Here is a 23,844-nt window from a genome sequence, read left to right as displayed (position 1 = left end):
AATCATCGCCCCAACTCAGCTAGCTCTTACCGTTGTATTCGCCCTCGAAGACAACGAATTCGACCTATTTTCAGGTTATGAGCCCGGATTCCGCAGTACTACAGTACTTCCAACCAATGTGGTCAAATTCTATCGCTCTACGCCCGGGCTTATAACCTGAGAATAGGTCGAATTCGTTGTCTTCGAGGGCGAATACAACAGTGAAGGAAGAGAAATCTTAAGTTATAGTGCAAATACTACACCCCTATATATAGGCCTTTCATCTTATAGAAGGCTTAAAGTGATAATATCAAAGGAAGTTGCAGCGTTGTAATAGTTGTACAACTATTGCGTAGAGATTGTATAGCTATTGTATAGATAGTGCACAACCGTTGCATAGATATTGCATAGGTACAATATACTCTCTCCCTGCCCAGTATTCAGCTAGGAAACCCTCAACATGTTAACATAATGTGTAGGGCGGGATATGCCATGACGTTCTGGGACGATGAGCGGGGAACATCCAGCGGTTGACGTGTGTGTCCCTGGCCATCTCTTTCGTTCCGGCCCTCTTGTTCCTCGTTGGGCTTCCGTTTATGCACGAGTCGTAAGTAGTCTGCGTCTTACCATGTATTAAACCACCGCCAGATTGACCCTCCACATCAGTCCGCGTTGGCTCGTCGAACACGGCAGGACCGACGAGGCCCTTGACACGCTGCAGTTCTACCGCGAAGGCTACTACACCCCTGGCGAGGTCGAGACGGAGCTGACCGAGATTGAGCGCGCCGTCGCCGCCTTCCGGATCTCGGGCCTCACATGGGTATCACTCTTCACCGACAGCAGCCTGTTCGCCCGCATGTGGCGCGCCGCTCTGCTGCAGTTTATGGCACAAATGTGCGCGGCCACGGCGGGCCAACACCACTATCCACAGCACATTTTTTTAGTAGGAATTATTTGTTCAATCAGATGTCTATCAGTACCTCTTACCATCCTACGCCGCCGTGCAACCATCATGATGAGTTGAGAAACCTTACTCAAATCTCCGTCCTTCCGCTACATACACTCCACAAAGCAAACACCCCACCCCGCCCCTCGCCAGGCCCTGTCAACTGATCCTGTCCCTGTCATCATTTACCCAAAATGCGGCGTGTTTACCGCCATGACAAAGAGCAGACCTGCAATCAGCCCGGCGGCCGGCAGCGTCAGGACCCAGCCCAAGAAGATCCAGGCCAGCTGCCTCCAGTTGACGGCGGAAAAGTCATAGTTCATCATCGCGACGCCGAGCACCGCGCCGCACAGACACTGCGTCGTGCTAACGGGAATTCCCAGGACGCTGGCGAGCAGCACCGTAATGGCGGCGCCCAGCTCCATGGCATACCCGCGCGTGGGACTAAGCTGCGTGATCTTGTTGCCGAGCGAGCGGATGATGTGGAAGCCAATGAACCAGAACCCGGCGCCGAGCAGGAGGCCGGCGACGATGAGAATCCACACGGGCGTGTCGACGTCCTCGGACACGACGCCGGTCTGCCACGTGCCGTAGGCCGCTACCCAGGGTCCCACGGCGTTGGCCACGTCGTTGGAGCCGTGGGCGATAGACATCATCATGGCGCTGGCAACCTGGGCGTATGTCCACAGATGCTCGACACGGTTGTCATAGCGCCTGGCCGCGGCGTGGACTGCCGCCAGGGCGGCAGAGTTGTGCGAGACGCAGTCCCGGGTCACGCCTTGCAGCAGCCCGAACTTGATATACCCCCATAGACGCCTGGGGTGGTAAATCGGAAGGTGGGCCACGGGAGCAAGGAAGCGCTCCTCGGGCTCGGTGGCACGGCGCAACCGCTTGATGACGACCCCGTCCGCCTCCTCGACATAAATCTCTCCCTCTTCCAATGCTCGGGGGAGGTTTCCTCTTGTCCCTGGCTCCACGCCTGTCGTTGGTTGCCGTGTCTGCGGCTGGAGGACGGGCGTGTCGGCGATTCCGTCTCGTACCGTCTGGCCTTGTGCAGGCTGGTCTTTCTCCTTGGTGATGCTTTCCGTGCTTGAATCCTCATGTGAGCCGCTGTAATAGTCGATAACGACTGCATTGTCCTTGCCCGGGAAATACAGCGGCGGGTTCTCTCTCCAGAGCAGGGGACCCAGAGGAATATGCCAGGCTCTGACGCGGGTGTCCTTCCTCACGAGGCGGCGGTGGAAGTAGGGCAAAAAGAAGGCGTACCCGACGAGCAATACGCCCCCAAAGGTGCCGAGGATGATGCCGACAATGGTGCCCGACGCAAGGTGTTCAAAATCGCTGCTTGGCAGTTCGATGGTGATGAAGAGTGCCAAAACGGCGCCGGTAAAAGCAAGATACCAAGGGATTAGCCTCATTGCCCATTTGAACGAGTCTTTGCGCTCCAAGACAGAATACTTGAGCGTGCCGAAGAGGATGGCGGCAAAACCGGCAGCGATGGCGGGAGCAATCCCCCAAGAGGCGGCGATCTGCGAGACACTGCCGTCTTTCCAGCCCCAGCTCACGGTTGCCTGAGAGGCGATTCCAACACCAACGATGGCGCCCACGATGGTCTGGGTAGTCGAGACGGGGAATCCGAGAGTGGTGGCCATGATCAGCCATACTGCGCTTCCGAACTCGGCGCAGGCCATGGCGAGTACGAGCACGGCCGGAGTGTCAGAGAACCGGCTTATGTCGATCACGTCGTTCTTGATGGTTCCTGTGACACGACTTCCCAGAGCCACGGCTCCGACGAACTCGGTTATTGCGGCGAGGATTCCGACTTGAGGCATCGTCAGGGTACGGGCTGCCACGGACGTGGCATATGAGTTTGCCACATCATTGCCGCCATTTCCAAACGAGCTCGTGCAAAAGGCGATGGTGATGAGGGCAATGATCCAGTCGTATCGTTCCAGGACAGCCATCCTGGAAGGCAGTGAGCATAAGGTAAATATGTGGGCAGGATTCTGTTTTATTTGGGTTTCCCAAGGTATTCTCGGAAGGTAATGGCCTGGATGAAGGTTAAGTTTACTTTGTTAGTCTTGGTTGACCGTGGTTCACTGAGCCTAAGCCGTGGACAGGTCACGGTGTTTAGACTGCCACAATAATACTATACCGTCTCTCGAGCTGTGCAACCCAGCACGGACAGAGTGTGTCGGCACCTTATATGCTGGCCGCAAGTCATCGTCGTGGCCATCCTAGACACGTTGGCTGCGTGTCCTCCATCACTCTCATCAGGAAATGTTGAAACTCGAGCGGCCCTTCTGCGCTGTGATGATCTGTGCCCTTCGCTGTCGGCAAGGCCATCATCTCAGCATGAGGGCTCCCGTTCCTTGTACCTCCCCACAATGACGATGCCGAGAAGTCCAAGGTGTGAACGACCAGGGTGTCGCACCCTCCCGATCAGCGGGCTCTAAAAGCATATATCGAGTGAGAGTCCGCGTTTGAAGCACGTTTCTGAACTCCGGGTTGTGGTGCGATACAAGTCCCAATCCATCAGCGGCATAGTGATCTCACGACACGTTTGCCCGTCGACCAAGTGTTGCAGTGGAAGCGGTACTTTCAGGCTTCCAGCTCAGGCCTGCCCTCACTGCCCTGGACGGCACCCATCCATCCTGTAAAAAGCAGCACAGTTCAGCGCCAAAGCGCGCAAAACGATCACCCGGGATCCTGAGACTGCAACATAATCTCTGCCTAGTTGTTTCGGCCCCAGGACACCCTTCAACATTCGGCAGACAGGCCGAGGTGGATGGACGTTGCTTGCTCGTTGGTGGTTGGCTCTTCCGCATCCAAGCAACGCTTGACGTCATTTGAAGGTATTTGACGGTTTTCCTCGAGAGACCTTCGCTAATAATGAACGTTAAGGTGGTACGCTACCTTATCTGGGTGGTGAGGTGGGGCTACAGCAGTCGTTCATTTTGGGTAAGGTACCTAGCCAACTAACACCCCTGCCAAATTTCGGATGCAAGCATACGGTTTCTTTTCCATGGCTGTCAACCTGGCCTGCGTGCCTATCATCTACCTACTCTATCCCGAGACCAAAGGGCGGCCTCTTGAGGACATGGACGCGTTGTTTCGAAATACAAGCCCTAGCAGCTCGACCGAGAATCTTCTTGAGTATCCGGCAGGACGCGAATACCCTGAAAGATGAAGTCGAGCACGGCTGAGATCTACCAGGAGCAATTTGATCTTAATGCCAATGGTTCAGAATAGCAAAGCTCGTTGGACATATAACCAGATGTAGTACCTGGTATTGATCATATATTCAACAAAAGACTGCATCGATCCTTGCTGCAAGGAGAGCAGCAGTCTAGGTATCGAAAGCAACATGGTATGCAATGACCGTCCAGAGCAGCCAAGCATGCAAGAACATTAAAAGTTTTAGTTCAATTTTATTTACATCGAATTGCCCCTGATATTGTTGATTTCCCACCTTCCGTGCTAACCCTCCTTGGCTTGCTTCATTGCCAGTGGGACTGATCAAACCGTGTAGAGTTCTACAGCATCGAAGATCTTAAAGTCGGTTAGCTCAACCTGGACACATCCTAATTTCGTCCGCAAGGGCCAAACTTACAAAGTTGGGACTCAAGAAAGTATCACCACTGCTGCCAGAGAGAGAGCTGATAGTGATGGTATTGCTGCCCGCAACGAGGGTGCCGGCGGGGATGCTGACGGTGTAAATCTCGCCGTAGCCACGATAGGCGCCACGGGTAACCCCGCGGCTATCAATCTTTGTGGGCGCCGCCGGCGCGGGCCCCGTCCAGCTGTTGACCTTGACCTGCGGGCGGCTGCCGGCAAAGCTCAGCGTTGTGGCGATGCGCAGCGTGGCCGTGCCAGAGGGGGCGCTGGCCAAGCTGAACTTGATGGTGACCGGGTTGTTAACGGCCTGGAACACGGCCATGGGGAAGTCGGACAGCGCCGAGCTGCCCACTGTGTACGTCAGGGGGCCCCAGGACGCCATGCGCTTGTCGGACGGGTGCATGCGGAGGAACTTGTCGGCGTTGCGGAACCCCGTCGGCTGGCCGTCGTAGTCGCCGATCTGGAACAGCGTCTTGCGCGTCGTGTTGAAGGTGCCCGCGATGTTTTTGGTTGCTGTCTGCCCAGCCGTGACGGTCACGGAGCTGGTGGCGATCTTGAACTCGGTCTGGTACAGCACCATGGTGTAGGTGCCGGGCTTCATCAGGGGCGAGGTGAAGGCGCCGTTAGACGACGTCTTGGCCCAGTACTGCGCGGCGCTGTTGTACCAGTGGACTACGCCCTGCATGCCGCTCTGCACGCCTGTCGCCGTGCCCTTGACCGTGCCGCGGCCAGAGGCGGGGACGTAGCCAGTGATTCCGAGCTCGCCGAACCAGGACACGTCGACGTCCTTCACGCTGGGGATTCCGGAGCGCGAGAATTGCATCAGGTACGGGCCGTGCAAGCCCATGCGGAACGCTTCGGTCTGCACGTGGCCGCTGTTCATGTAGTTGTAGAGGTTGGTGGAGGCGCCGGCGTTGTTGGAATCAATGTCGCGGAAGAAGGGACCGCCAGAGGAAGACTCCTGCTGCGGCGTCATGATGCAGACGTGAATCAGGTCGCTGCCGCCGTAAACACAGTGGGAATCCTCGTCGATGAAGCGAGTAGACGAGTAGAACTTGGACCGCGTCTCTCCGTCGACAACGAAGACGTCAGAACCTTCAACGGTGGAAGTGGAGCCAGTTGTGGTCGAAACGCGGCCGTAAGGGTACTCCTCCGGCAGCTTGTCCGGAAGCAGACGGGCGATGAAGCGCAGCTCGCCTATCGACGGCTCGGCGGTGATGTAGGTCGCCATGTAGATGATGCTTTCGCCTTCGCGGACAACCATGTAGTGTGTCAAGGTCGACGTTACGCATGTGACCTTGATATACTTGGATGTCCCGCTGATCTGGCTGATGGAAACGGTCGCTGAGCCGAGACCCGAGCTGATGTGACTGCCGGTGCTGCCATACTGAAGCTCCGTTCCCCGGTACTTGATGGAGTTGATGTCGCAGCTGGACTTGCTCACAGAGAAGATGAGCGGGTTCGCGGAGCCGGCGTCAATGATGTAGTTGTTCCCTGAGGTCGTGTAACCGAAGGCAGCGAAGACACCCGGTGCGAAGAAAGAAGCAGAGAGAGCGAGCAACCGGACAACAGCTTTGATCTCCATGGTGACCACTTACACCAAGCTCAGCGCCTGGGAGTTCCGTGAACCTGGAAAATTCAACGAAGTGTGATCGCCGGAATAGTTGCGCTTTTCATACTTGGAATTCTTGTCCAAGAAGCCGGTATTTACCTACATAAGGTCGCATAGTGATGGCGTACCCGAGGCTTCAAGCTGTCCTCCTGAGATTTCGTTTCCCTAAACGAGGCGGCGGAGGCCGACCCCGTTCGGTCATGAACATGATCCTTGATTGGCGGAACGCCCTGAACGCCGTGCTCCGTTGAAGGATGGAATCCACGGTGTCGGGGGCCGCTAGGCCACAGTGAGTGAGGCAGACGGTTAAGGTAGCATCCGGCAGACAGAATCTACCCACCAGGATGTTTAGTGCGTTTTGGATACTGCCAAGACGGCGGAAGACTGCCGCAGGGCATTGCCTCCGATGCCCACCACCACCACGTGGGCATCCTTGGTCAGTGATGAATACATACCTGGTGGATATCGAGGGAAGCACGCCTCTCCTTTATGATCACCGATATCGTCCAGGGATACAGCCCGCCCTGTTGTTGCTACTCCCAGTAGCAGTTGGGCCGATGCAGTTCTGGGCTCGGCTCCCTGGGGCACTGGGCAGTACGGATACGGTGACTAGATATAACGCTCTGAAAACAAAATCTCAATGGCTCCCATAAACCTTGGGTAGGATTGATGGACAAAAGATTCAGCGCTTGGCCGCGTCATCCCGAATACCAGGGTGACAGCAACCATAGGGCCCTGCATTGACTTGCAGAAGAGAGCGGAAATAAAATTTCAGGGGGAGGAGCGGCCCGCACAGCCTGGAGCTCGTCTAGAAGACCGATATGAGCCCCACGGTTGGCCAATGTACATGGTACACTACACTATACCACATGCCACACTGATGATGAGCTCGCGCTTCGGTCTGTCCAAGCTTGCAGGAGAATGTGACTGGATGGAGTCCGCTCCCGCTAAAAGACCGCTGATTCGGGCAAATGACTTCCTCGGAGCCTGGCAAGTGCTTCAGAGTCCTAGGATCGGGGCCGTGACGGGAGGATCTGGTATTTGTGGCATTCCAGACCCAGAGGGGGCTAACTCCAAGGATTGCTGCCGGAAACTGGTCCCGTTGGTCTTCCCATATCACCCAGCTTGCTTGCAAACCCAGTCGTGACACCATGATACCCGTAGAATCCCGCGCATCCCCGGCGCCGTGTGGAATTGTGGAAAGCAGTAATCGTGATACCGTTCTACCGAACGCCCATCCTCAGACAATTCCACCTAATCCCTTCGCCGCAGCTCACGGCGATGGTCTCGCCGAAACGGTCGACCAAAGAGCTAAAGTCGTTGCCATATCACCCATCATCCGTCCCCGTAAACATCGTAATTTTTTATCTGAGACGGCGGGCCTCGCGCTCGGATTCGAGAAGAACAAGAATATCATCCTCGCGGACTGGCAACCGATTAGTGCTGATCAATCCAGCCAGGGCCGTGGAATTTTAGCATACCGGGTCCCTTGACGTTCCGGATGATGGAGCGGGTCGTGTCGTCCATGAACTCGACACGCACCTGGGTGACACCACCACGAGAACCTGGGTTGAAGGAAAATCAGCCATTTCCGCCTGCGAAAATTCGAGTCTAAACAACCGGGCCAGCGCCTACCGGTTCTGCCCAGGACTCGGGTGACCTTGACGAGCTTGACGGGAGCCTTCGAGGAATCCATTTTTGCGACTGACGGACTTGGTATCGGGAAGGAGAATCGGTCGCCGGATCGTGATGCAGAGGGCTTGCGGAGCTGCGAAATTTCACCCAGATTCAATTGTGCGGAGCCAAAATTGCTGGTTGAAGGAAATTTCTATTTCCGGTCCGGGCATGTGCCCCGCCATTTTTAAGTGTGAATTGTGGAGCAACACTAAGACCTTAATGTGGGTCCATCCGCCATAACGTCAACGTCCATTCATCCTCACGCGCAGTTGACCTTTTACATGAAAGGAACGTAGGAATCTGGCATATGGCGCCTATCCTGCCGGTAGCCAGACCTGCCGTACTGTACAGTGCAGTGAGGCACTTTATGTGCAGATTGTAAAGTCTCGGTGAGTTTGTGGGCTCTACTCTACTGGAAGATGGCAGGACCTCATCACATTGCTCCAACCCGGAAAGCATCGATAATAAGCCGATGATACCGGTACTCCATACTACGCTAAAGCACCCAAACTTGATCGTCATCATCTTCAGTTTGTGTCAGATTCTAGATTGTACCATTACTAACATATCATAAGACCACGGCCCATGGAAACAAAAAGCCAAGAACTTGCGGTCGCTACCATCAGGAAGACCCGGTAATGCGGGCAGAGCTGCTGCGCCAGACTAACAATCCACGTCGGCCAGGATTACCACTTACTACTACCTAATTAGAAGTAGATGGGACAAACTCGATGGAGCTTCTCACCAGAATCAAAGATCTTGGGCGCAGGCGCACCGCCGCAACGCAGCAGTGCGACCGCAAAGTCTTCGCTCATTACATGGTAAGAGTTCAGCTGTGAGAGTATGCCGAGCCGCAAGTACAATCTGCTTGCCTTGCACCGCTAACTCCAGCCCTGTTGCTCAGATTGGCCTCACATGCGATCAAACGGCCGCGCAGTGGGCTCATGATATCAAAGCCGCCATGGAGGCAGGAATCGACGGCTTCGCGTTAAACATCGGGCCATACGATCATTGGACAGATTTGCAGCTGAATCTGGCTTACGAGGCAGCTGAGAAGTCAAGCGGCTTTACTGTGTTTATATCGTTTGAGTACGTACAATTCATATGCCACCACTCGTCATCTCGTGTTAGCAACAGGAAGCCCAAAATGATAGCTGATCTCCGTGGTTCAGCATGGCTTGCGGGAGTTGGTCCGTTTCTCAGGTGGTTGACTTGATCAACCGGCACAAGACAGCTAGAGCCCAGACGGTGGTCGACGGGAAACCGCTTGTTTCGACCTTCGAAGGCCCGGACTGGGCAGACAACTGGTCACAGGTGCGCATCCAAACAGGCGACATCTCTCTTGTTCCGGACTGGTCCAGCCTTGGACCGCATGGAGTTGGCAAGCGTCTCCATTTGATTGATGGCGCTTGTAAGTTCTCTGTTCGGACATGGCGCCCACTGAAGCCCACTGACAAGGACGGACAAAGTCTCTTGGGACGCTTGGCCCAAGGCGGGCCAAAGCAAGATGACTTCAACCGAAGATCTCCTCTACAAGGAGAACCTTCGGGGTAAGAAGTACATGATGGGGGTCGGCCCATGGTTTTACACAAGCAAGTCAAACCCAGTACCGTTCCTTCGCCCAACCCTTCCTAACGAACAGGAGACCTGGCCCAATGGAACAAGAACTGGCACTGCCCCAGCGAGTCTCTGTGGTACGACAGATGGAAGCAGGTCATGGAAATCATGCCGGACTTTGTGCAAATCATTACATGTAAGTCTAGGTATCTTGGCTGGTGTCGCCGCTCCTCTCTGAACTGCAAGTCTGATTACGCCACCTATGCAGGGAATGACTTTGGAGAGTCAAGCTATATCTGCGACATTGCACGGGAGCAGATAGTCGAAGGAGCAGAGCCATACGTTTTGGGCCAGTCCCATGCGGCCTTTCGATCCGTTTTGCCTTTCTTGATCTCTGCATACAAGGCTGGATCTACCAAGGTCACATTGGTTCAGAAAGATATTGCCATTGCTTGGTATCGTACCGCTCCTGTTCGGTGCATACAGGACAATGGTGAGCGCTAGACAGGTCCACTCCCAGATTCTCAAACGCTAAGCCTCTGAATTTCTTAGGTACGGTTTGGGGCCAGGGCGGTTCTATTTTGGCAGCATGTGGTGCCAGAGACGTCGTTTCCGTCATGGCGGTCACCAAAGGCGCCGCTTCCATCACGGTTGCAATCGGGAAGTCCTACAAAGTCGTGTTTGAGACGCAAGAGCAGGACCCCATCTCGTATTTCGAGGTCCCCTTCGGCAGTCATACAACAGGTGCTGTGGTGATTTCAATGAACGGGAAATCAACAGTAGGGCCAGAAATAACAGACGGTGCTGGTGACTGCAATGTGAGTAGTGACTGGCCGTTTAGTTGCAAGACGAAGCATGTCGGAGCTGACTGACGTCGTTCCAGGCTTCTCTCAATGCTGTCGCCATTCAAGTTTGAGCATACGAAGTCATGGACTTGAGACCATTTGTAGTAGGGATTGAGCGAATGAGAAGGAAGCGGGAATAGTAAACTGAAAAACAAAGTCAGGAAGTCCTCGTATGGAATACCGGTAGCCGTCAATCTGTTGAAGGCAGGTACGAAGTACAAGTACACAATACATGTACCGAAATGTCTTGGCGCAGGTCCTGAGTCCTCGTTGCTTTTTGTGGACCCGAACACATGCTTGCAGGGGTCGGTCAATCTCGGGGCGCAAATGTTTCTTGGCGGCTCATGGTCAACGACGTCACAGCTTTTGCAGTGCTCCCGTCCCGAGGTGTGCTGACATCCCAGAAACCCACTAAACCAACATTGGACCATACTGCCTGCTGCGCACCCCTCCCCGAGTCCCTCTCAACCGCGCTTGGCTTCAGGGACAATGAAAAGGAGAATGCCTTGGACAGCCAAATCAGCACAATTATCCTGAATTCCCTTGCCCAGGAGCCGCGACGACATGAGCCTGGCTCTGGCCTTCTGCCGCCTCTCCTCCCGCGTAGAAGCGTCGTTCTGCTCTCGTCTGCCTCGTCACGTCTGGACGAGTTCCCTTCCACCGTCCCGGCTCAGTATCCGCACCTTTACGCACCGGCCGAGACCATCCCCCCGCTCGCAGTCATGGCGCACACACCGCGCGAAACCCACCCATTGGATGAAGGCTGGCGGCGGTGCCCTGGTTGCCTCTGCCTTCATTGGCCTGTCGGAGGAAGAGAATGCTGATTCTAAAGAGACGGGCGAGAAACGGATGCTCAGGGTCTCGCGGGAGGAGATTCGAAAGACGGCGGGAGAGAATGACGGGACTTTGGGTTATGTTGGACGCCGGATCATTCTGTTCCTTGATCTCTACATCTGGGAGCCCATTTGCACCGGTCTACGATTCGTGCAGCTTGTCGCAATATTTGTGCCCGTCATTCTGACGGTTCCCGCTATCTGGCTTGGCCCCCGCCAGCCCGATCGAGACAATGAGCGGACCGGGACCTTGTGGTGGTACGGCTTTCTGGTGCAAGCCATGGAGTGGGCAGGCCCGGCCTTCATCAAGGTAACGCGGTGTTGGTTGGCTACTGTAGGGATGTTGTGAGACTGACTGACACCGAGTTGATAGCTTGGCCAATGGGCCGCCTCGAGATCCGACATCTTCCCCGTCGAGCTCTGTGATATCATGTCGAAGCTTCACGCCCACGCCCCGGCTCACTCCATGCACGCCACGAAACGGATAGTTCAGGAGGCTTTTGGAGGCCGCGATTTTGACGACATCTTTGAGGAGTTTGATGAGAAGCCGCTCGGTGTCGGGGCCATCGCTCAGGTCTACAGGGCGAAACTTAAACCTGACCTCGCCGGTCATGGCGACATTGATATTTCCGAAGTTCCACAGAATCTCCGGCACAGCGTCCGTAAGAACGTTGAAACGGTTTTGAAGAGCACTCCAAAGCGCTTCCCGTCGTCATACGTTGCTGTCAAGGTTCAGCATCCGCGCGTCGAACGTATAGTGCGGCGTGACCTTCGCATCATGTATTTCTTCGCCTCTGTTCTCAATATGATACCCACGATGGAATGGCTGTCACTTCCTGACGAAGTGGAGCAATTTGGTGAGATGATGAAGCTGCAGCTCGATCTTCGCATTGAAGCGGCCAATCTCTCCAAATTCCGCAAGAACTTCAAGGACAGAACCACCGCCTGGTTTCCCTATCCATATACTGAATTCACGACACGGAAGGTGCTCGTTGAGGAGTTCGCCCATGGCATCCCTCTGGCTGACTTTATGGCAAACGGAGGTGGGGTGTTCCAGCACGACATCGCGTCCGAGGGTCTCGACGCCTTTCTTCGCATGCTCCTTATTGACAACTTTGTCCACGCCGATCTGCACCCGGGCAATATCATGGTGCGCTTCTACGAGGCCGACCGGCCTCACCTAAGCCTGCGTCATACGAACCCCAAAGACTCCGGCTCCCAGCGCCCAGCAGACGTAACCGAGAAGGTACTTTCACGCCTGCGTCCGTACCGCCACAACAAGGAGCTCTGGGAGGCCGAACTGGCCAAGATTGACGCGGAAGGCTTCCGGCCGCAGCTCGTCTTCATCGACACGGGCCTCGTGACCGAGCTCAACGGCACCAACAGGCGCAACTTTCTCGACCTCTTTCGCGCCGTCGCCGAGTTTGACGGCTACAAGGCCGGCCATCTGATGTGCGAGCGCTGCCGTTCGCCCGACGCCGTGCTGGACCAGGAGGTGTTTGCCCTGAAGATGCAGCACCTGGTCCTGAACGTCAAGAGCCGCACGCTGGCGCTGGGCAACGTCAAGATTGGCGACATCCTGCACCAGGTCCTGGGCATGGTGAGGCAGCATCATGTCCGGCTAGAGGGCGACTTTGTCAACGTTGTTATCAGCATTCTGCTGCTTGAAGGTATTGGGCGGAGCATGGATCCTGATCTTGATCTGCTTAGCAGTTCACTTCCGATTCTGAGGCAGCTTGGCGCACAGAGCGGGAAGGACATGGTCATGGAGGGCGACTTTTCCATGTTGATGGTTTGGGTGGGCCTGGAAACCAGGAGGTTCATGCAGGCCAGTGTCGAAGATGTAAGTTTTCCTTTGGTTGTGTTCCCATCCTCGCGTGCTGTGGAATGCTAATGGTTTTCCCTCTTGTAAAACAGGTTGAACGGTGCGTCAAGTACGATCTCCTGTCGCCTAACGTTTAGGTTTGGGTACAACAAGCGGGCTATTGTTGGGTTTGAAGTGAATCGGTGGCAGCGATTAGAAGGGTATGTTTATGTTGAATGGCCATGCAGCATAGAGCAAGTCGGGATGTATAGACTTAAAATCATAGAGGGTGAATCTCCTCTCAGTGATATGTCTGGCCTAGCTGTTCCACATGCCGTATTGCATTGTATGTGATCGGCCAGAAATCTCTAGATTTGTAAGTATATATACCCAACAAAATTGGTTATCACCCCTACGAAGTACATATCATACTACTCTCTCCCGACGTAAATTTTACATCCAGGTTGTCGGGGATTAATTCATGGGAATTCGCATCTAAATAAGAGAAATTTAGGTGCCTCTGATCTCAGGTCTCCGCATTGCAACCCCCCACTGCTCTAATGTTGAGCCTTAGGGTCTGTTCTACGTTCACCTCAACACTTCACCCCAACATTCGCAGGGAACGCGCTACAGAGTTCCGATGCTCACAATCAACAAGCGCCAACTACTACAGGGTCTCCAGTCATAATGAAATGACGGCAGCCACCAAGTTTGTCTTTGCGCCGACCACTACCCTTCGCGCACATTCGTGGCATATTCGTGCTCACGTCGGGTTAATACTCTCCCGTGCGCGGATTGCCTCCCTTCTCCAGCCTCTGATGCGGAAGAGGACCACAACCCGTCTCATCCATAATGCCACAAACCATGATGAAAACACCCTCTATATCCTCGGTGTGGGAAATCTAGGGAAGTACGTCGCCTACGCATTGGCGAAGCATGTCCCCGACCAGCCCGTCACGCTGCTCTTTCACCGCGAGGGTTTGTTGCATGAATGGGACGCAGCCGGTCGGACAATTGAATGTATCGAGGACGGGGAATCCAGCAGAGAGGGCAGTTTCGCTGTTGAAGTGCTTAGCTCTTCAGACATCGCGGAGAAAGATAATGAGAGTCAGGTTTGCTCAGGGCCACCGATCAAGCACTTGATCGTGGCCACTAAGACGTACAATACCACGGCTGCCCTTCGCCGGGTCAGGAGCCGTTTGAGCCGCGAATCCAATATCCTGTTCCTCCAGAACGGAATGGGTGCGTTCATGCTCAATTTCCGCTCTGACTCGAGCTTGGGAATTAACGTCCATGTGGACAGGAGCAACTGACGAAGTCTCCGCGGCCCTCTTCCCCGACCCGCATTCTAGGCCAAGCTACTATGCGGGAATCTGCTATGCGGGCATCTACAGCAAACCACCGTTTGGTTTCGTCCACGCCGGTCGGGGAGCCCTGACTCTCGGTCAAGTGGATTCCCTCGAAGACGCGGTCTCAGCAAGGAGGACTGCCCGTGACAATATCCTGCTTCACTCTCTCTCTGCCGCCGGGCCGACCCTCGGCACCGAGCTTGTCACTCCTATGCAGCTCCGTGTAGCCCAGCTCTACAAACTTGCCGTCAACTCAACCATCAACCCTTTCAGCGTAGTCTTCAACTGCAAAAACGGCCGTGTTGTTGAATCCGAAACACAAAGGGAGGCCCTCAACCAGCTGCTTCTCCATGAAACCGGTCCCATACTCCGCGCCCTGCTTCCCGATGGGGTACCAACACACTTGCGGGACATGTTTCAACACGACAAGCTTGTCGAGCTTGTGTTCCAGGTGGCCAAGGACACAGCAAACAACTTCAGCTCCATGTTACAGGACGTGCGGGCCGGGAGGCAAACAGAGGTAGACTACATAAATGGATATCTTGTGCGGAAGGCTGAGGATCACGGCATCGAAACACCGCGGAATGCAGGATTGGCGGAGTTTGTCAAACGAGCAAGCCGGAAGAAGGGTTTGTACAACCCGGATCCCTTTGGCTTTCCAGATGGAGAGCTAAACCCTGCGTGCGCGCAGCTCAGGCGGTTCTGGTCTCTCCGGCAGGCAACCGGATCCGGGAAGTCATCAGACGAGACGGGAAACAAACCTGATAGACAGGCTGGGCAGGAGGGTGTGGTTGAGACTCATGATCCAGACCGTACGCGGCAATGACGAGACTCTGCTGGTCCTACGGTCTGGATTATGAGCTGCTGACAAGGTTAGGGACGCCCACAACGGGAGCAGGAGCACCCGTCCCAGGAGCACCCGTCGCAGGGTACCTTGCTGCTGACGCTCCGGGACTAGGTGCGGTCGGCGCGTAAGACATCGGAGGCGGGGCGTTGGACGCAACCGCTGCTCCCCACGCAGGTGGACGAGGACTCGGAGGAGCAGCCGAAGGAGTACTCATGGAAACCAAGGTACTACTGGCTTTGCGCAGTAAAAACCCTTGTCTCCAGCGATGCCGCGGATATAGCCACCCAAGTATCGCAACTAAAACAGTTGGTATCCCTATACCCAGCCCGACGCCAATGGCGATCTGGTCTGAGCGGCTCAGCGTTGCCGAAGATGATGACCCCGGAATCTCGGAAGATTGAACGTCCGAGCCATCGGAGGACTGCGAGGCCTCGTTTCCCGTAGAATCGGAGCCGCCTGTGGAGCTGGCTCTGCCCGTGCCTGCAGCCCCAAGCGACGTAGAAGCGCCGGATTGAGAAGGGTTCCCCGTAGAGACGGAGCCGCTTGTGGGGTCCGTTTTGGCCGTGGCTGAAGCCCCAGGAGATGTGGATGAAGAGATTTCAGAAGGGGCACCAAGGAAAGAGGTCGTTGTTCGTGTTTCACCAACGGACCACGTAGGTAGAGTGAGGTTGACTGCAACATAGCACCCGCAACCATGTCGTCAGCGAGGGAATGAAAGTCTTCCCGGCGTCACGGTGTTGGGTAGTAGTATTACATACCTTCGGCCCCAGCCGTCAAAGTTCGGTAGTAGCGATCCCTAGTGCCCAACCCTGGGACCGGCTGGTTCCCGCAACCAATCCATACATAGCGGGTTCCATACTGAGTGGTGGACGCCTCTGCAACCTGTAGGTCCTCGTGCACTAAGCGAGTTTCGCAGGTGGTTCCTGGCACTGCAAACGCTGCGCTGTAGCAAATCCCTTGTCAGAATATACCCAGCGACTCAAATGTCACGGAGCGAAGAAGGCAAAACTATACCAGTCTGATTTTGTAGTCTTGTCTGTAGCCGGGGATGTGAGTATCGAGTTGATCAGATACGATGCGCTACAGCCTATCCCGGCGTAACAGCTTTTTCCCGGTGGGCAGCAATCGATGACGGTGTTGATTGTCGTGACAGTGTCACCCTGGGTATAGCAGAACTCTGCCGAGACTGTTGAGAGGTAGGTTCAGCGTCAAGTGACGGCACCTCAATTGAGAAGGTACCTTACTCACAGCTTCCGTCAGCCATCAGCTTGTAGCCAATAAAGTCTGCTCGGTCGACAGGCCCGATGAAACTCGAATCCACCCTCCTAGCGACTTCAACATACGGAAACAGGGTTGTTTGGGGCCTGGGCGGCTCCGTCACCAGCATCGCCTCGCTCCAGGCTGCGATGGAGTGCGCGGTTGCAACATGAAATGAGAGCAGCGACAGGAGCCGCTGGGCTACTGAACCGCAACCCATCCTCCTTGCCGCCTCCTCGTAAAATGAGGTAACAAGTCACGCCGATCTTGGTTTTCCTCCAAGGTTTCTGATTGTATGAGGCTGCATGTCAGTTCAAAAACGCGACTGAACCTGCAATTCCTTGCGAAATTTGATGACCCGTGTTGGGTTTCCCTGCAGTTATATCGTCGCGGCATGTTGGCATGTTAGCAACGGCCTGCGGCTGTTTAGTAGGGTAGTGCCCAGACTTCGGCTTGTAACAGTATATAGCATCGTGCCCGTCCGCCTACCTATTCGGGCGGTAAGGTAGTAGACCACCAGGCAGCATTGGTACTCATTTCACTGGCCCAGCCTACCCACCAAGCCTTGTATCCCTTTTCTTTCCAGCAACACATGATATCGCCCTTTTCTTGTTGACAACCATCATGACAACAAGCATTCGTCGTTGTGACCTGTGACCACATCAGCTTTTACGCCCCTCTCAGGAAATGCGCAGAGCAGGCAGGTATCAGCCACACAATCATGGCATATACATTCCGACCCGACACATAATATACGGATCTGAACAGTCAACCTCAGATAGGACGAAACAAAGTCGTAGCCAAGCTGGTCATGGTCTCAAGGATACTTACCTAGGTACCCGATAAACCAGCAGGCTCTCCGGAGCAGACAGGGACTTTGTTGCCAATCTTGATTCAGTTCCTAGCATCCCAAAAGTTCCCTCAATTTCTCTCGGCAAATAGAGTAAACCTTATCTCAGAACTCAGACCTCCTTGGGCTCGTAAGGGCACCTTCGGCGCAGGGGGAAAAAGGGGGGGATGGGCGGTAATTTACATGTAATTTCATTAGGCTAAACGTTTTGGGTTAGAACCATTACAATGACAGCCAGGGCGGGAGGTGGTATTGTGGGTCAGGAATCAATCTATTGGCTGCAAAATGGCTCTGTACGGCTAGTACTGTAATTTTCCGCCCTCGCTGGTCTGAGTTCTGAGATAAAGTAGACCCAAGTATAATATTCGGTTCGTTCGTGGAAAAGCCATCCTCTCTCACACTCCCTTCACATAAGACGGAATCTCGGTTTAGGTAAGAGGTGACCGAGGCTCGGGAGGATAGCGAGGGTAGGTACACCCGGTACCTAAGCGGAGAGCACAGACCATCGGCTACAGTTAGCTACCTACTGTAACTTGATTCGTTCTTAGCGGCGGCACTAACAAAGTCAATGTCATCCTTGCTTGCTTTCCTTATCGCTACAATAAGTTATCTTTCCATTTTTTGTTTGGCGCATCGACGCTCTGGTTCATCTTGGATCTTCCAACCCGGTCCAGCACAGTCTCAGTCAATAACACGCTCATCAATTACTATCTCTCTTTTCCCAGTAACTGAGCAAAGAAATCGTCACAATGGGTTGGTTCTGGGCCGACGCAACTCCCGCTGCTCAAGCAGCTGCGCAGCCGGCGGACTCGAAACGCCAGCACCATCCCGCAGCTGCCTCGCCTCCCGTGAGTCCGTCCATAACTGCCTGGCTGTTCGTTCCGGCATCTAACCTCTGCTCCATCAAGGCCAGCTGTCCCATGCACAAGCGCACCATCGACGCTCTCACATCCGTGAAACCTTCCGCTAGCGCAGAGGCTCCTTCCTGTCCCGTCCCGCACGGCGCGCCCTTCGCAAATTCATCACCGTCTTCCTGCCCCGTCCCGCATAGCGATCGCGGCGCCCCATCGGACCAGCGGCAAGAACAGGGCCTGCTGTCCAAACTCAACCCGCTCAACTACATGTTCCATTCCATCTCGCAAGACCCCGCCCCGAATCAGAACTATGCGCTACCGACCAGCCGAGACCCGTCCTCCATCCCCAAGGGCAGCGGCGATGGCAACTGGGAGTACCCGTCGCCGCAGCAGATGTACAATGCGTTGCTGCGAAAGGGGTACACGGACACGGACATCACGGCCGTCGAGAGCATGGTGGCGGTGCACAACTTCTTGAACGAGGGTGCCTGGGCCGAGATTGTCGAGTGGGAGCGCCGGTTCGGCAAGGGCCTGGCCCGCGGCTGGGAGGTCAGCAAGCGAGGCGAGGAGAACGCGCCGCTGGAGCTGAGACGCCTCGAGGCGCAGGAGGGAGGCCGGCGGGAACAGCCGACGCTGATCCGGTTCCAGGGCAGGCCAAAGGATATGACCCCCAAAGCCGCCATCCTGCAGATGCTCGGGAGGATATACCCTGAGAAGTTTGGGTTTGTTATACCAACCGCCGCAATTTTCTTTCTCTGTGTGCAAAGCGGCCTGCTAACGTGTCCTGCGACTTACTACAGCACCGAACCCCCTTTCGACCGCCACGATTGGTATGTCGGGCGCAACGTTAACGGCCAAACGAAGGAGGTGCGCTATGTGATTGACTATTACTCGGGCCCTCCCGAGCCAACGGGCGAGCCCGTCTTCTTCCTTGACGTCCGCCCGGCGATGACTCCCACGGGCGCCGTCGAGCGGTTGATGCGGTGGGGCGGAGATGTGTGGTGGAGAGCATCAGGCGGGGAGGTGCGCGAGAACAATAGGAAGAATGGCCAGAGTTGACTGTGCAGAACACACTTGGGTCTGGAAAGGGATAGGATGTTAATGGGCGCTGTTACTTGGCATATCTGACGGCGTAACGGAGCACATGCAGCATGGGTCTTGTGTCTTGGACAGGTTTACGTGTAGTTTTACTCTCTCTCTTGTCGGCACAGTCTGGCTGTGCTTACTTTTTGTGTGTAGGATATTGCGCTGCATCCTACTGCCATCCGAGGCTATGGAGAACGCCGTCGTGATCTAGAAACTGTATTCTAAGTTGACTGTTAGTAATTCAGCTACCTTGGAAGGCTTGGATACAGAGGATACCAAGGCCGATATCTACACTACGTGCTCGGTAGATATGCCAAGATTGTAACCTTCCGGGTTTTGGCCCCGGGGTTATTAAGCGCGATCCCCGGCACCTCAGCCCTGCAGGCACATGAACCATCCATTGGCCAATTTCCCAAGCCCTGTCAGCCACGGGGTGTTTTTGGCTTTCTTCTGCCCACTTGCATCGCGCGAGTCGACGCCACTTGAACCATGGCAGCCCAGCCGGGTCCATCTCTGACGACCGATCCAGCCGCCGATCGATCTGCCGTCAGTGCGGCGGGCCCGGACCCGGCGGTTCCACCTGCCGACGATGATACCGTTGCCGACGGCGACGTGCCCGAACCACATGACAATGAGTCGGGGTCTGTTGGATCTAGTGCGGAGTTCAGCAACTTCTCTGTCGAATTGAGTGTATGTTTTGCACTGGCTTCAAAGGACTACTACTTCTTGATCTTGCAGCCCCTGAAACTAATGGCCGAAGGTTGACCTTGACGACGATGGCCGGATTCATTCGGCATCAGATTCTGCGACGGGAGCGTGAGTTGTTACACTGTTTACGGGCACCTTTCATCATTGCTGGCTATTAACTCACGGCGATCTTCAGGTCTCCCTCCAGCGTCTCCGTGAGCTCGTCTGTGTACAAGTTTGTCACGGAAAATGGCCGGACCTTTCACAAGTATAAGGAAGGGAGTGAGTTTGATGCATCCAGGTATAATCATCCTGGCTGTGGGTGACTGACCTAAAGCAGAGTACTATCTTCCAAACGATGAGGTGAGAGGCAACGCCATTTGAGAGGGCTAATGTGAGCCTATCACTGACCGTGTGACTTGGGATCGCGCGACAGAAGGAGCAACACAGATTAGGTATGGCCTCTGCCATCCTGAGGGGTGTGTAATCGACTAATTGAACCTGTGATAGATCTTCAGCACGCCATTTCAAGATGGTTGTTGAAAGGCAAGCTTGGATTAGCCCCTGTACAGAATCCCAAACGTGTGCTCGACGTCGGGACTGGCACGGGCATCTGGGCAGTTGAGTTTGGTGAGTAGCCCTTTTATCCTGTCCATACCGTGGCACCCTAGGCAATGGTGACTTGAGCAGTCGGTTAACTTTGCTATCTCAAGCTGAGGAGAACCCCGACTCGGAGGTGTTAGGGACCGATCTGAGCCCAATCCAACCTGACTACCTACCGCCCAACTGCCGATTTGAGATTGATGATGTCGAAGATGAATGGGTCTTCCACCACAAATTCGACTACATCCACGGCCGCTATCTATTGCTGTTTCTCAAGGATTGGAACCACGTCTTCAAATCCTTCTACAAGAATCTGCATCCCGGGGGATGGGCTGAATTCCAGGAGATCATTATCTGTTTCCAGTCCATTGACGGCTCCATTGAGGGCACCGCCCTGCAACGGTGGAACACCCTCCTCCTTGAAGGCATTCGCAAGATGGGCCGCAGGCCGACTGAGGCACTGCGCTGCAAGAAGTGGATGGCAGAGGCAGGGTTCGTCAACATCAGCGAGAAGAAGTTCGCCGTTCCCATGAACCCCTGGGCAAAGGGTAAAGTGCAAAAGGCTCTCGGCGCCATGCAAATGGCAAACAATCTCGAGGGAGTCGACGGTCTTACCATGACCGTTTTTACACGATCGCTCGGCTGGACACCAGCGCAGGTCGAGGAAATGCTTGTCGATGTCAAGAGAGATATGAAGGACCGCAGCATACACGCCTACATTACCGTGTAACGATACCCACCAGCGCTGAGATGTTCCGCGATTGTGCTAACGAACCGGCTAGGGTTGTCGCTTGGGGACAAAAGCCCTACGAGTAGTGCTGTAAGTCAGCTGGGACTTGAGGGATTATTGTACTTGGTGTAATCATGCTCTCGCAGAGTTTTGTTTTCTGCCGTTTCATTGACTACCAGGTTGTATCCTTCGAGAGCCTGCGGATTTCGGCGTCGCGCTCGGTCATTTTTGACGACTTGGGCTATTGGGATCTGGCAGATCCTGGATGGATACAAAGATAAACTACTGTATATATCGGATTGAAATGTTGGGAGCGGCAATCATGGAAACTTGCTGAACTCGTTCGTTTCCAGTTCGATGTCGGCGTTGAGGAAAGGGGCAAGCACATCTCAGTCAGGGGATTGGTCTCTTCTAAGCGCCAGCTGGTTCCACCTGAGTTCCACCTGGGTTCCACTTAAATCCACCCCTGCCGACGACGACTCTTCACGTTCTTGGGACATTTCGCCAAATCTGAGTGAGGCAGAGTACTTCCGTCGGAATGATTGAAGCTATCGCGACCCGCGCTCAAATACGTGACGGTCGGCCATGAAGGAGCTCAATAGCGAATTACTAGCCTCAACTGAACCTGCTTCTGACGTGCCCTACATCCGGCTGCATGTCACGCCATTAGACGTCGACCTCCTCAAAGTCGTCCTTTCGTCGGCGCTACTCCCCAAGGCGCGCAACATATCGTACCATACAATCGAGACATTTCCTGAAAAGCGCTACGGCTTCCTCGAACTGCCGGATGAGGACGCGACGAAACTCCGAAAGAAGCTCAACGGATCGGTGCTGAAAGGCGTCAAGATACGCATCGAGCCAGCACGACCGTCGGCCATTCTCAGCCCGCTAGGCGAAGCGGCAATGGCGAAGGAGAAGGCTTCCGAAAAGGACACCGATGGCGTCCGGCCGCAGAAGGATCGGAAGAAGAAGAGGAAACGGGATGCCGACGAGCTGAGCGGCATTGTTTTGGAAGGGGGCAGGAAAATCAAGCGGGGCTGGACCAGCCCTGATGAGCCTAAGGAGAAACGGTCAAAGAAAGACAAGGGCAGCAAGGAAAAGAAGGAGAGGAAGAAGCAACAAAAGTCCAAGTATACCAGTCACCCCGAGTGTCTCGTCAAAACTGTTTTGCCGGCAAATGTCGCAGCATCGGTCGATTCTCAGAGTCCCAGTCCGTCAAAGAGCAAGAAAAAGGGCAAGTCTCGTGAGGTCATCGTGCACGAGTTTGAGAAGACCACGAAATTTCCGACATTTCTCAAAACGGCGGCATCAATCGGCCGCTCCGGGCCAGATCTGCATTTCGTTGATGGGAAGGGTTGGGTTGACGAAGAGGGAAACGTTGTCGAAGCTGTGAAGACCAGGCGGCCTCAGACGTCTTACCAATTGCCTTCGGACCGGTCAGAAGCGCGGCATCAAGAGCCTGTCCAGGATGCGGTGGATACGAACAGCGCCCCCGATGACGCATCTGACGGATCATCGGAGGCGGAAAGCCCAGGCGTCACCAGTAACGACGGCCATGCCTCCACGGCGGCGGAAAAAGAGCCTTCTTCATCGCCCGCCTCGGTCAAATCTGACAGTGCACAGCCAAAATCCCCTGGTTCAGCGAGGAATCTATCTATCAAGATCCCGCCCGTTACCCCAAAGGAGCCTAAGGTAGTACACCCCCTGGAAGCCCTATACAAACGCCCAAAGCAGCCCGATGGCGGTGTTGCGGAGGCAGCGGCAGATGGGCAAGGCTTCAGCTTTTTCGCGAATGGCGATGAGGGAAGCGGGGGTGAAAATGAGGACGGCGAAGACACTGGCAATGTTTTGGGTATTCAGCTACCCATGACGCCGTTCACTCGCCAGGACTTTGAGCTACGCGGGATCAGAAGTGCTGCGCCCACTCCAGACACGGCCCACCCCAGCCGCAGGTTCAAGCCGTGGGAGCAGGAGGATGGCGACGTCCGGCAAGAAGATGAAAACGCCGCTTCTGGTGATGACGAGGACGAAGAGCCGGAACCCTCCGGAAACCTGGCTGGTCATGCTGCCGAAAGCGATGACAAGCCCACGAGTGATTTTCAGAAATGGTTCTGGGAAAACCGTGGCGACCTAAATCGATCCTGGAAGAAGAGGAGGAAGTTGGCCGGTAAGGAAAAGAGGTACAGAGAGAATAAGGCTCGTATGGCACGGGCTATCTAGGTACTACTTTACTGGGCTCTTTTACTCGCGATAACTATATTGATACATGAACACGAGAGTCCGTTGCCTCCGCCACAGACCTCTTGAAACACAACATTCCGTCCTCGCCGTATTTGCGAATTGCTAGGCTCATTCCCGGCCACCAGTACCACCTGTTCATCACGTCCTTGGTTCTTGGCTTAGACCCGTGACCTGTGGCTTCAGGCGCCGTCGCGTGTACGCGATGGATCACTTGTAGGGGGCATCTTGTCGTCGGGTTCAACGATCAGCCCGCCACCCTACCACGCCATGGCTGTCAGGTTCGCTCTTCGCTGCTTCCTCTCTGTTTCCCCATGACCCAGGTGCATCTTCGTTCTCGGCAGCCTTCGTCCCGCCACAGCTGTGCGCTCCGCAAGGGGTATCTCACCGTCTCCTTAACTGACTTCGGCCACATGCGCCACAGTCGATTCCGGGAGCGATGGGCACTTGCCAGTCATCTCATGAGAAACCA

The 23,844-nt window shown here is 54.9% G+C and overlaps 11 protein-coding genes across 11 annotated transcripts; 7 read left to right on the top strand and 4 right to left on the bottom strand.

Moving 5' to 3' along the window:
• Window positions 1-575: 575 nt before the first annotated feature.
• Window positions 576-1,003, top strand: N656DRAFT_798094 (uncharacterized protein; the record flags this gene model as incomplete). Its single annotated transcript, XM_064817717.1, has 3 exons — window positions 576-586; window positions 646-873; window positions 946-1,003. 3 exons carry the CDS (start codon window positions 576-578, stop codon window positions 1,001-1,003), a joined length of 297 nt encoding a protein of 98 aa, XP_064670484.1.
• A 107-nt stretch (window positions 1,004-1,110) lies between these two features.
• N656DRAFT_708796 (phosphate transporter family protein) lies at window positions 1,111-2,889 on the bottom strand (the record flags this gene model as incomplete). Its single annotated transcript, XM_064811540.1, has 2 exons — window positions 1,111-1,815; window positions 1,966-2,889. 2 exons carry the CDS (start codon window positions 2,887-2,889, stop codon window positions 1,111-1,113), a joined length of 1,629 nt encoding a protein of 542 aa, XP_064670483.1.
• Window positions 2,890-4,444: 1,555 nt separating this feature from the next.
• N656DRAFT_798092 (polysaccharide lyase family 4 protein) lies at window positions 4,445-6,128 on the bottom strand (the record flags this gene model as incomplete). Its single annotated transcript, XM_064817716.1, has 2 exons — window positions 4,445-4,477; window positions 4,539-6,128. 2 exons carry the CDS (start codon window positions 6,126-6,128, stop codon window positions 4,445-4,447), a joined length of 1,623 nt encoding a protein of 540 aa, XP_064670482.1.
• Window positions 6,129-7,519: 1,391 nt separating this feature from the next.
• N656DRAFT_709226 (ribosomal protein S28e) lies at window positions 7,520-7,851 on the bottom strand (the record flags this gene model as incomplete). The annotated part of the gene is made up of 3 exons (XM_064811576.1): window positions 7,520-7,581; window positions 7,637-7,720; window positions 7,791-7,851. 3 exons carry the CDS (start codon window positions 7,849-7,851, stop codon window positions 7,520-7,522), a joined length of 207 nt encoding a protein of 68 aa, XP_064670481.1.
• Window positions 7,852-9,331: 1,480 nt separating this feature from the next.
• N656DRAFT_779125 (glycoside hydrolase family 71 protein) lies at window positions 9,332-10,378 on the top strand. The gene is made up of 5 exons (XM_064815137.1): window positions 9,332-9,424; window positions 9,478-9,585; window positions 9,658-9,882; window positions 9,942-10,207; window positions 10,273-10,378. Exons 1-5 carry the CDS (start codon window positions 9,340-9,342, stop codon window positions 10,303-10,305), a joined length of 717 nt encoding a protein of 238 aa, XP_064670480.1. The 5' UTR covers window positions 9,332-9,339; the 3' UTR covers window positions 10,306-10,378.
• Window positions 10,379-10,990: 612 nt separating this feature from the next.
• Window positions 10,991-13,029, top strand: N656DRAFT_708698 (ABC1-domain-containing protein; the record flags this gene model as incomplete). Its single annotated transcript, XM_064811527.1, has 3 exons — window positions 10,991-11,377; window positions 11,441-12,910; window positions 12,985-13,029. The coding sequence occupies 3 exons, from the start codon at window positions 10,991-10,993 to the stop codon at window positions 13,027-13,029; spliced, it is 1,902 nt and encodes a 633-aa protein (XP_064670479.1).
• A 310-nt stretch (window positions 13,030-13,339) lies between these two features.
• On the top strand, window positions 13,340-14,830 carry N656DRAFT_731386 (2-dehydropantoate 2-reductase; the record flags this gene model as incomplete). Its single annotated transcript, XM_064812645.1, has 2 exons — window positions 13,340-14,113; window positions 14,175-14,830. Coding segments are annotated over exons 1-2 (1,338 nt in total), but the record flags the coding sequence as incomplete, so codon positions are not given.
• Window positions 14,831-15,549: 719 nt separating this feature from the next.
• N656DRAFT_81211 (uncharacterized protein) lies at window positions 15,550-16,678 on the bottom strand. Its single transcript, XM_064818378.1, has 3 exons — window positions 16,316-16,678; window positions 16,082-16,253; window positions 15,550-16,010 (listed from the first exon to the last, which is right to left on the bottom strand). Exons 1-3 carry the CDS (start codon window positions 16,542-16,544, stop codon window positions 15,818-15,820), a joined length of 594 nt encoding a protein of 197 aa, XP_064670477.1. The 5' UTR covers window positions 16,545-16,678; the 3' UTR covers window positions 15,550-15,817.
• An 896-nt stretch (window positions 16,679-17,574) lies between these two features.
• Window positions 17,575-19,396, top strand: N656DRAFT_779122 (uncharacterized protein). The gene is made up of 3 exons (XM_064815136.1): window positions 17,575-18,022; window positions 18,083-18,750; window positions 18,829-19,396. Exons 1-3 carry the CDS (start codon window positions 17,924-17,926, stop codon window positions 19,085-19,087), a joined length of 1,026 nt encoding a protein of 341 aa, XP_064670476.1. The 5' UTR covers window positions 17,575-17,923; the 3' UTR covers window positions 19,088-19,396.
• Window positions 19,397-19,468: 72 nt separating this feature from the next.
• N656DRAFT_779121 (S-adenosyl-L-methionine-dependent methyltransferase) lies at window positions 19,469-21,475 on the top strand. The gene is made up of 8 exons (XM_064815135.1): window positions 19,469-19,804; window positions 19,875-19,930; window positions 19,998-20,083; window positions 20,142-20,164; window positions 20,238-20,256; window positions 20,312-20,431; window positions 20,515-21,130; window positions 21,187-21,475. Exons 1-8 carry the CDS (start codon window positions 19,604-19,606, stop codon window positions 21,218-21,220), a joined length of 1,155 nt encoding a protein of 384 aa, XP_064670475.1. The 5' UTR covers window positions 19,469-19,603; the 3' UTR covers window positions 21,221-21,475.
• Window positions 21,476-21,719: 244 nt separating this feature from the next.
• Window positions 21,720-23,354, top strand: N656DRAFT_768439 (uncharacterized protein; the record flags this gene model as incomplete). Its single annotated transcript, XM_064813624.1, has 1 exon — window positions 21,720-23,354. One exon carries the CDS (start codon window positions 21,720-21,722, stop codon window positions 23,352-23,354), a length of 1,635 nt encoding a protein of 544 aa, XP_064670474.1.
• Between the last annotated feature and the right edge of the window lie 490 nt (window positions 23,355-23,844).

The sequence above is a fragment of the Canariomyces notabilis genome, assembly GCF_033297395.1.
Source record: "Canariomyces notabilis strain CBS 508.74 unplaced genomic scaffold N656scaffold_10, whole genome shotgun sequence".
Lineage (NCBI taxonomy): Eukaryota > Fungi > Ascomycota > Sordariomycetes > Sordariales > Chaetomiaceae > Canariomyces > Canariomyces notabilis.
Note: the sequence above shows the minus strand (reverse complement) of the source record. Positions and strands in the feature narration are given on the sequence as shown.